At 35.3% G+C, this 10,207-nt stretch overlaps 1 protein-coding gene across 1 annotated transcript in view; it reads right to left on the minus strand.

The window, feature by feature from the left end:
• Window positions 1-5,198, minus strand: part of LOC107623076 (F-box/LRR-repeat protein 15) — a gene marked incomplete in the record, with an annotated part of 5,732 nt that extends 534 nt beyond the window's left edge. Inside the window, 14 exon segments of the mRNA XM_016325218.2 lie at window positions 390-856; window positions 1,044-1,242; window positions 1,325-1,485; window positions 2,176-2,328; window positions 2,543-2,713; window positions 2,787-2,886; window positions 3,042-3,130; window positions 3,220-3,318; window positions 3,416-3,686; window positions 3,769-3,966; window positions 4,041-4,137; window positions 4,291-4,423; window positions 4,503-4,632; window positions 4,744-5,198. Coding sequence (XP_016180704.1) covers window positions 390-856; window positions 1,044-1,242; window positions 1,325-1,485; window positions 2,176-2,328; window positions 2,543-2,713; window positions 2,787-2,886; window positions 3,042-3,130; window positions 3,220-3,318; window positions 3,416-3,686; window positions 3,769-3,966; window positions 4,041-4,137; window positions 4,291-4,423; window positions 4,503-4,632; window positions 4,744-4,862 — 2,387 coding nt within the window.

Genomic DNA, 10,207 nt, shown 5'->3' on the forward strand with positions numbered 1-10,207 from the left:
TTATGATTTTCAATTTGAAAAAATGATTTTCAATTTGAATCGCAATATCTCATGACTATACACATTCATACATGGTGTGTTTTTTGTAGAATAAAAATAAAACCCAATCCAAAAATCTAAACATGTTCCAAATTATTCAAAGAAACTACTCAGCATGATGACACCAAAGAAGCATAACCACTCACAAACATAATGAATGCACAAACAGATTAAACATTGGCAGGTTAGAATGTTAGACGAATACCTGAAGAAATAGGCTGATCAATCTTGGACAATCTAGCCTTAGAATTTCCAACGAAGAACAGTTGCTGAACAGACAAGTTAGAATAATTATCACATTTGATACAATGAGGGTATAAACCAACAACATTCATTAGAGCCAACTATACCTTAAATTAAGAAAGCATAGGTTGAGACAAGTAATATTGACCTCCTTCAAATTCCTTGATAGCGAAAGGTTTAAGAATAATAGATTTAAACAATGTGCCCTTGATGGAATCTCAACCTTTATAATATTTGTACATCCCACACAGTTGAGGTTCTGAAGTAAGCAGGTGGATTCCTGACTTGACTCCAACACATTCTCATGGGAACTTACACCATATGGGATCTTCAGAGCAGGCGACACATCAACCTGCCCATGACTGCATCCCCACTTCAAATCATGCACATTCTCACAGCCATTCAGGCTCACACGCCTGAGATTTGTGCAGCAAACAAGAAGTTCATCTATGGCAGACTGACAGAGAGTTCCATGGGACAAGTCCAACTCCTGTAGTGCAGGTAAAGCACCTCCTTTGTAAAGAGGTTCCAGTGAAGTGTCGGAAAGAGATTTGCATGCTTGCAACTTTAGCACCTTTGCAAAACAGAAGAAAAGCAGTGCTGTCAGAATAGGTGACAATAATAATTTCATACAAGGTCAATATTATATAGAAAGACATGAGAGAATAAGAACAAACTGAAATTATTTATGATATGATACAAAACAATAACTATTAACACACCCCCCGCCCACCCAAAAAAAATCCTAGGGTAGACCATACCTCTAGTTGTGAACAAAACTCAAAAACAGGCTGCAAGTCCACCAAGAAAGTGTATGATAAGTCAAGAACCGTCAAATTTGGAAGTGAACACAGAGAATCAAGTCCCTTCGAACCAATCAATCGGCATGACATTAATATTAACGATTCAATTAACGGGCATGAGGCAGTGGTGGCAGATAAGCAATCATCTGTTAGTTCGCTGTAATTTAAAATCATAAATATCAGTGGGCAATGCATGCAACCAGGAAACCAAAAAGAAACAATACAAGATGCAACCTAACCTGCAAAAGGAAGCATCCAGAGAAGTTAAGAGCGGACAATTGATGAATACTTCCGACAGTACTCCACATCCTTTCAACTCGAGAGAAACCATAAATGGTGCTTCAATGCTGAGTATGTTCAGTTTCGGACATATTCCTAAATTAAGAGACAGGAGACCAACCTAAGATACAAATGAAGAAAAGAAAACACTTAGTCTCTAGCTACTCAAAATAAGATAAATACAATTCCACACCTTGGATATATCACATACACATAGGCCCAAGCCTTAACACAACAGCATCCCTACAAAAATGCCTTTCTTAATAGTATAAACATTTTTAAACAAAAGCAAACAGCAAATGTCACGACCAAAACAACTTCATATTGATAATGAGTTCACTTCAGACAAATGTTCAAATCAAAAGGTATAAACATAAGTATAATCACACACAAAACAGATCATGAAGCATGTTATAAGCCAATACCACTTACAGGACAGAATGATGCTCTTTCCAAATGATTACAACCATCCAAAATGCAAACAGAAAACGTCACAACCAAAACAACTTCATATTGATAATGAGTTCACTTCAGACAAATGTTCAAATCAAAAGGTATAAACGTAAGTATAATCACACGCAAAACAGATCATGAAGCATGTTATAAGCCAATACCACTTACAGGACAGAATGATGCTCTTTCCAAATGATTACAACCATCCAAAATGCAAACAGAAAACGTCACAACCAAAACAACTTCATATTGATAATGAGTTCACTTCAGACAAATGTTCAAATCAAAAAGGTATAAACATATGTATCATCACACGCAAAACAGATCATGAAGATTGTTATAAGCCAATACCACTTACAGGACAGAATGATGCTCTTTCCAAATGATTACAACCATCCAAAATGACTTTCTCAAGCTTTGGGCAAGATAACTCAAGATTAGTTATTGCTCGACAACCACCAAGGGAGAGACTGACCAGAGAGGTGCTGATAAATCGAATTGATGTCAAATTCTGAATTCATCAAAACATCAAAAGTTATAAAGTATAATAAATAGATTTCAAAAAAGATTACTCATAACCACAGGATAAAATATTAAAATAATCTGACAAACATGTATAACCCATGGCAACCTTAGTCCATAATCCATAATTCATACAAGTAGATCATGCATAAGCAAAGTGAAATCAGAAAATCACAAAGAATAGCTATTCCGAATTCAAATACCTCACAATTATCAAGAGTTAATAATTTCAACATTGGGCATCCTCCTCCATTACTGAAAACATCACATACAGAGTTTGTCAACGATTCGCACTCAGACAGATCTACTTCTTGCAAGGATTGGCATTGTAAAGCCAATGTGGTTAAGCTGTCCTGCTTTGGTATGGCTAATTTCTGCGATGCCAAAAAGTCCATTGTTTAGACTTCTATACTGTAAAGTATTGGAACAAAAAAATGACAGACATACTTGAAGTGAATTTGAAGTGATATTGATTTGGCGGAGTGCAGGGCAGTTGGACATCACCATAGAAGAAAGCATTATAGTCCTCAAGTCCAAATCAGCTAATCTGCCAAGGGAAAAAATGCTTAAAAGAATTCATAAAAGTAAAAGTAAATCCTCATTCATATAAAAGTATGAAAAGGAATCAACAAAGCAATGGATGAAAATAGATGAAAATGAATTTAATTTTCTTGGGAAGAAAAAAATGGGGAAGAAACATACTTGCGACAGTGTACCAATCTTATATTTCGCAAAAGTGGAAGATCTAAAGATACTGAAGTCAGTAGACTACAATTATCAAGCTCCAAAACCTGTGATAGCAGAGGTATAATTTACTCATAAATCTACACCTTGAATTCAGACATATCAGAAATATCAGTGTCCAGGTAAAATTACATACCTCCAACAAACTACTATGAGCTATTGCAGCCATTGAAGAGGAGGTGATGCCTTCACAACTGTGAAGCTTAAGAACTGTCAACATTGGAAGTCTAACAGACTTCAATGAGGAAAAATGTATGTCAAACAAGGGCGGATCAAGTTTATACCGCCAAACACGGCATCACAAAGAAAAGTAATTATATACTAAAACATACCTCAAGAGATACATTTGGGCAGTATGAGGCATCAAGGAAACTAAGGTTAGCACAAGAGAAGGATACTTCACGTAGTGTCTCATCACTAACACATGAGCAATTAGACACATCCAAAGAAACTAATTGGGGGCATGATGTTGCAGCTGAGCGAATTGCAGAATCAGGAAGTTTATGGCAAGAGCCTATGTCAAGTTCATGCAAAAGAGGGCAATTAAGCACAGCCTGTGCAACATTACTGCGTTTCAACGACATGGTTTCAAGCTGTGGACATCTGGAAAAGAACACAAGATAACATTTTAAATTTAAAGGTAAAGGGACAGCTAAATGCTAGTTAAGCATCAAAATATATGAACCTGACTGCTATACGCATCACACGGCATTTTGTTATTTGAAGATGGCACATCCTATAGTGAGTAATAGATATCTCCTGAATACCGCTGCCAAGTGTAGCATCATTGATGCTCAGTCTTTTCAACATAGAGCAATCTTCCAAGGCATGGAAGAAACCATCCGGTATATGTCCTTTTCCCAGTGTTAGAACCTCAAGATTCCTGAAGATGACAAAGATTCAGACGTGGTTGCAGATAACTTGAGTGACTACATTAATACTGCCGAAAAAACCTACCTCAGGGAAGAGATAGCCTTCATGACAAGCGAGGAAATTGTGGCACCGGATATGCTCACTGCTGTGGCTCTAGGATAACGCCTACACATGTCCTCAACTGTAAATACATAAAGCTTTTCAAATCAGCATAGGGAGACTATTACGAAAGCAGGATCACAGCAATGCAAGAGACACATAACATAATTTCCAATATCAACACAAATTATCATAAAAACAACAATTTTTATACAAGATATGCATTCAAGCTTACATTCTTCCAGAGAAATGTAACGATCTTTGAAGTTCAAAGTCCTCCAGAAATCTTCATGAGCACTAGCAGTTCTCCACTGCGTACAAACCCTGGCAGCTTTGCATAGATTGGGAGGATCCAAAAATGAGAAAACCTGCACTTAACGGGTAGGCATGAGTGGATAATTTTAAAACCATTAACATCTCAAATTGACTTAAAAATTGGGGGCATACCATATGCAATAAATCCTCAGTGAGATCCATTTTGACCCCTTGATCTTCTACTTTTGCTACGTCAGATTCATCACATTCACCTTCGCCCTCTACCTCACAGCTAGAATCAAATCCATCCTCCCCCACGTCACTACGCTTGGACCAAAACATTCCATCAGCAAGCCAATAAACAAAAATCATACAACTTGAGCTTATAATTTCCAACAATGTTAACTTTAAAAACAAAAAACAGAAATCTCACTTGAAATTATGGAGAAATTTGGCCCGCTTGCGGTGAGAGGAACCGGAGCTGCTGCTACCTTCTCCGGTGGGGCGCCGGCGAGCGTAGGGTACGGGTTTCACGGCATCATCACTCGACATGAGGCAGTGTTTCTTGGAATTGTCGTTTTGGGACAAAACGACTTCGCGGGTGATAGAGTGATGAGAACGATTAGGGCGACGAAAACTAGGAGTAGAGAGAGAGAGAGAGAGAGAGAAGTTATTTGAATGGATCTGAAGGGATATTGGGACGTAGCTGGGTACTTTGATTTTGGAGTTGGTTATAGTTATGGTTATGTTGTTGTGTGTCGCTTTTCTGCAGAAAGCGAGTGTGGAGATGCGCACGAGCAGACGACGGCGTTTTCGCCATTTTCTTGCATTCTTTTCGCCACGCTCGATATTTTTTTATTTTTTTAAATTTGTTATTATTATTTGTACTGCAGTATTTATGCATAGTGTTGTTGGGTGGTTCGGCGTGTAAGTGGTTGTTGTCTCTTTATCTGTCTACAAAAGTGCTCTCAACAGCAACCAAGTTGTGCTCCCAAAGATTGTTGTTGTTTCATTTTTTGCTCCTTTCCCTTTGAGCGCCGTTATCAATCTAAAGATAAAAATAAATTATTTTATGTTTTGTGTAAAAAGGTATGAATTTATTTACTTGAAACTTGGATCAATAGCCACAATCTCAGCAACACAATCTGGAAAGGTGGTTTTTAAGACACACTACGAAAGACTAGATACATCAAAGTGGGCTAAGGCATCCACTATTTGGGTACCTCATGAACCTTAAAACAATCAAATCTCAGATCTAACAAACAAATCTCTGGAATAAGATGTCTATTGTCTATTGTGTGACTAGAAAACAAACAAGAAAAAAGATTCACCCCATTATTTTAAGGAAATATCTTTGGTGGAAAAAAATAATTTAGTCTTTAAAGCACCATACAAAAAGATTTCTGATATATGATGTGAATTGTTTCGTTACATAAAATGTTAGTAATGTTAGATTTGACCTAATATTAAATGGAATAGTAAACAAAGCACTTGCATAGGTGAAATAACAGGTACAGTGTNGTAAAGTTAAATACCAACATAATCTACCTAATGCACGTTTAACTAATAACAAAAGGATAGGTGTTGGTGAGCTTGTAGCTTCCTAGCAGCATTAGATCTGAAAAATTGTGACCGGTTCAGCTAAGATGACCTCGAATGTAATACCCTTATTTTTAGAGCAATTGCAATGATTATTTTTTTAGAATTTCTATTATTGTGCATGTCAGGAAAAATGGGAATCAACCGTTGGAGTGAGATGAGAAGGAATTCCTTCACTTAGATCGAGAAAGGAGAATCCCTCTAAATGAAAACTCATAATATAAAATCTGAAATAATTAAATAATTAAATAATAATTAAATTAGTAATAATTATAATAAAAATTATATTAAATAATTAAATTTTTATTTAATTAATAATTTATATTAATTATTTATATCATAATTAATATTAAATATTATTTATATTATTATATTAAATTATAATTAATTAAATTTACTTACATTAAAAAATAAATTTAATTTTTACACCTTACAAAATAATTTTTGGTTGGGTTGGTTATTTTTATTTTTAAAATTTAAAATGCTAACCACATTATTAAAATTAGCAGTTGTAAAACTAGCCGTTGCAAAATTAACCGTTGGAAACTAGCCGTTACTATATTACCGTTATTATTAATAAATTAATATTTTATTACTCTATATATACCAATTACATACACTTCTATTCACACACTTTCTTCTACTCTTCTTCATCTTCTTCCAAGTTTACGAAATCCAAGTTCTACTGATATTATTTTTTGTTCGAAAAAATGGATCCAAACCAACTCAACTCTTTTTTCAATTATTTACAAAATTTTTCTCAAACTCTAAATGCCCAACAATCTCAAACCTCAAACTCTCAAGTTCCAAATCAAAACTTCACACTACCAAATACATTTTAAAATCCAAATCCACAAAATCTTTCTAATTTCAATTTTCAAACTCCTTATAATAATCAATTTCCTATATTCCAACCACAAAATCAAAATTTACAAACACCACATTTTCCATTTTCATCCATATTTAATCCCTCTAACAAAAATATTAATCCAACATCTTTGCCATTTCCAACTCAATTCAATGCATCACGACATAACTTATCTAGTATTGGTGGCTCTTCTAACCCATCCTCTCAGACTCCGATAGAATCTAGTCCAAATTCGCAATATTCAGATTTTGTCAATCTTCGTGGATTAGATATTATCGACCTCAATGATGATGATATTGAATATTGGAGGCAAGATAGTATTCAGCATTGGCATTGGAAAGATGATGAGATGCTGATCGGTGCATGGTTAAATATTTCAACTGACCCTATAGTTGGTACCGATCAAAAGGAGAAAATATTTTAGAGTCGAGAATTCACAGCTACTGTGTAGAATTTTGCTCCGATATGACAAGGGGATAGTTGCATGTAAGAAATGATGGTATAAGATCAACAAGGCCGTTGCACAATTTGCTAGTTGCTACGATCAAGCTAGTCGAAACATAAGGAGTGATTCGAACGCTGATGATATAAAGGAGTTGGCGTGTAAACTTTATTCCACAAATTATGGTAAAAAATTTACTTTTGAGAGGCATTGGAACATGCTTCGTGTGGAGTAAAAATGGAGAAGCCAACTACCAACACAAAGTGGAGGCTCAAAGAGAACCAAAATTAGTGCAATTGGAGCATACTCATCCTCATCAAACCCAGATACACCGTTGGCAGACGAACCCGGTGTGGACTCTCCCGTTCGCCCAAAAGGATCAAAGAAGAGCAAGCGAAAAGATAAGGAAAAAGCACAAATGTCTGAAGATCTTAGCAAAAAAAATCATCGGTTGTTAAAAAACTATCTCTCATGGAATATATTAAGAATGTTAGAGAAAAGGAACTAATGGATAGGGAAAAAGAAAGAGAAGAAGAGAGGGCATTTAACGCTCTAACTTTTAGCACGTCATGACCGTACCAGAAGTGAGGAGTTACTAACCTGTTTTCTTTTATTATCTATTTTGTGCAAACAACATGACGCATGTCTATTCCTAATGCAGGCCATGAGCTCATGTGTCGGTTGCCTACCCGCTCCCGACATTACCCGAGCACAAGTCCCAGATATGGCTTTCTAGATGCATACAGTGTGCTTATAAGTCGTACGGCTAGGCCGCATACAGTGTGACTCTCCAAGTCAATAAGCGTACATCTGGAAAACAGTTCTCAGTGTGTGGGCGTCCCCACTTTACATTTGGCACTAAGGCCCAAACAATATCACATCTGCTCTCCTGTGGCAGACAATCTCTTTAAGTTAATATATCCTTTAAATCCTTGTTCTCTACTCTCCTGTGACAGAGATTCCTTTTCTTGAAAAAAAAACGAGCTCAAAACAACACTTAAAACAAAATCTCTCCTTACAAAATTGAATTTAAAACATTATGTTTTTCTTAATAAATCGAGTTTAAAAATAGAATACACCTTTTCTCAACTAAATAAATCTCAAATAATTTAATTTTCTAAAACCAAATCTTTTAAAATAACTTTTTAAATAAAACCTCAGATTTTATAAAATTTCGGCAGCACTTCCCCTAAAACTCGGGCTTAGCCACCCTTTTCGGGTCCCAACTGAACCATTTTCAACCTCTTTTCAATCATTTCTAATAACTCAAATTCATTATTCATTCATTCCAAACAATCATAAATTATTTACAAATACTCACAAGACTTCCATGGCATTCATAGTTTAAAACAGTTAATTTCAAAATAAAATTCCCTACCTCGATTGTCGAACCCATAAACTAAATGCCTCAAAGAAATCATTTTCTCTCGACTCACACCCAGCGACAGTCGCAACCACAGCTTTATCCACTATCTCCGTATGAAATCAAAATACTCGAAGCTCCGGAGAAGCTTTCTGACCGAGCTGTCGAAGAAGAAAACGTCCGAAATCGTCTGTGCCTCCTAAAACTCCAGTTGGCCGAACTCAAGGGAAAGGGAAGCTACGTCATCATCAGCTTCCACCGAACAAAAATAACGTCAACGTGTAGAGGAGGAAGATACGAACACTTTTACCGGATTAGATTCTTGACTGGAATCACGAATTACAAGAAATCGAGCTCGGAAGCTCAAAGAAGTTCACGGTTTCTCTCTTCTCTCTCTCGGTTTTTTCTTTTTTTTCTCTCCAAATGCATGTTCGGTGATGCATGAAGAACAAAACAAAGATATTAATGATGAGTGGTGATTTGTGGTGTTTAGGCATTATAGGTGTCAAAGTTAGAAAAATAAAAGAAACATGTATCATGATGATATAGGTATAAAAGAAACATTAGTAAGAATTATATATATGTACATAGTTAAGCATGCAAGCCACGTTTTGGCTTTCTTTATCTTAATTCCCTTAAGGCTTCGGCCAAAGGGAAATAAATATATAAATATTATAAATATATAAATATGATAATATAGTAAAGATAATAATAATAGTAATAATAATAATAATAATAATAATAATAATAATAATAATAATAATTTTTTTTAAATAAAATAATAAATCACAAATAACTCATTATTTAATTTTCAAAAATTTGGGGTCTTACATCCTACCCCACTTATAAAAATTTTCGTCCTCGAAAATTGCTATAAAATAAAAGAAGTTCACATGGCATATAAGTACCAGGGTAAAAGTACGTTTATAAAGCTGAAGTTACAAGGCAAGATTGATACAAAAGATGACATCGTTCAAATGTGCGATGGTAAAACAAGGTGGCGAAAGATTATAAAACAGGCATGTGGCTAAAACGACACGCTTAACGTCTGCACATTGATCTCTTACTAACTCCAGAGTTTCAACTTCCTATACATCAACCTGACGTATATTCACCATTTCAAAATGTACTTTAACAAGTAGACTATTCGTGAATTTTCTTAACCTCATCAAACACTTCATAACCTAATATTGGTCACAAATATATCTTCCGCAAATTTCTCCACGGGACTCAGAACCCTAAAACGTCTTGTGACGTCGCACGCTTACAAGCTCTACCTTTCGTATTCACAAAACACATCATAAAGAGCTAACGCACCACTTGCTATGTATAACGGTCGCACGTGACATCAAAACAAATATTAAGTCACTAAAAAGATACAAGACCTTAGAGAAAGAACAAGCAACTTGGACAAGGTTCACAAAGATTTTAACGATTCACTTTGATGCATTAAACAAGTCCGAAAATTACGTCAAAGAATATAGGAGTCAAGAAGAAGAGTTTAAATAACACAAGGCAGATATCTAAGAAATTTAAGAGGACATATGTAATTAGGATAAATTGAGAAAGCGGAACAAGGTTGAAAAATAATTAGTTAAATTTTTAAGAAAGAAATCTCGAATAAG

Source organism: Arachis ipaensis, chromosome B10 (assembly GCF_000816755.2).
Source record: "Arachis ipaensis cultivar K30076 chromosome B10, Araip1.1, whole genome shotgun sequence".
Classification (NCBI taxonomy): Eukaryota; Viridiplantae; Streptophyta; class Magnoliopsida; order Fabales; family Fabaceae; genus Arachis; species Arachis ipaensis.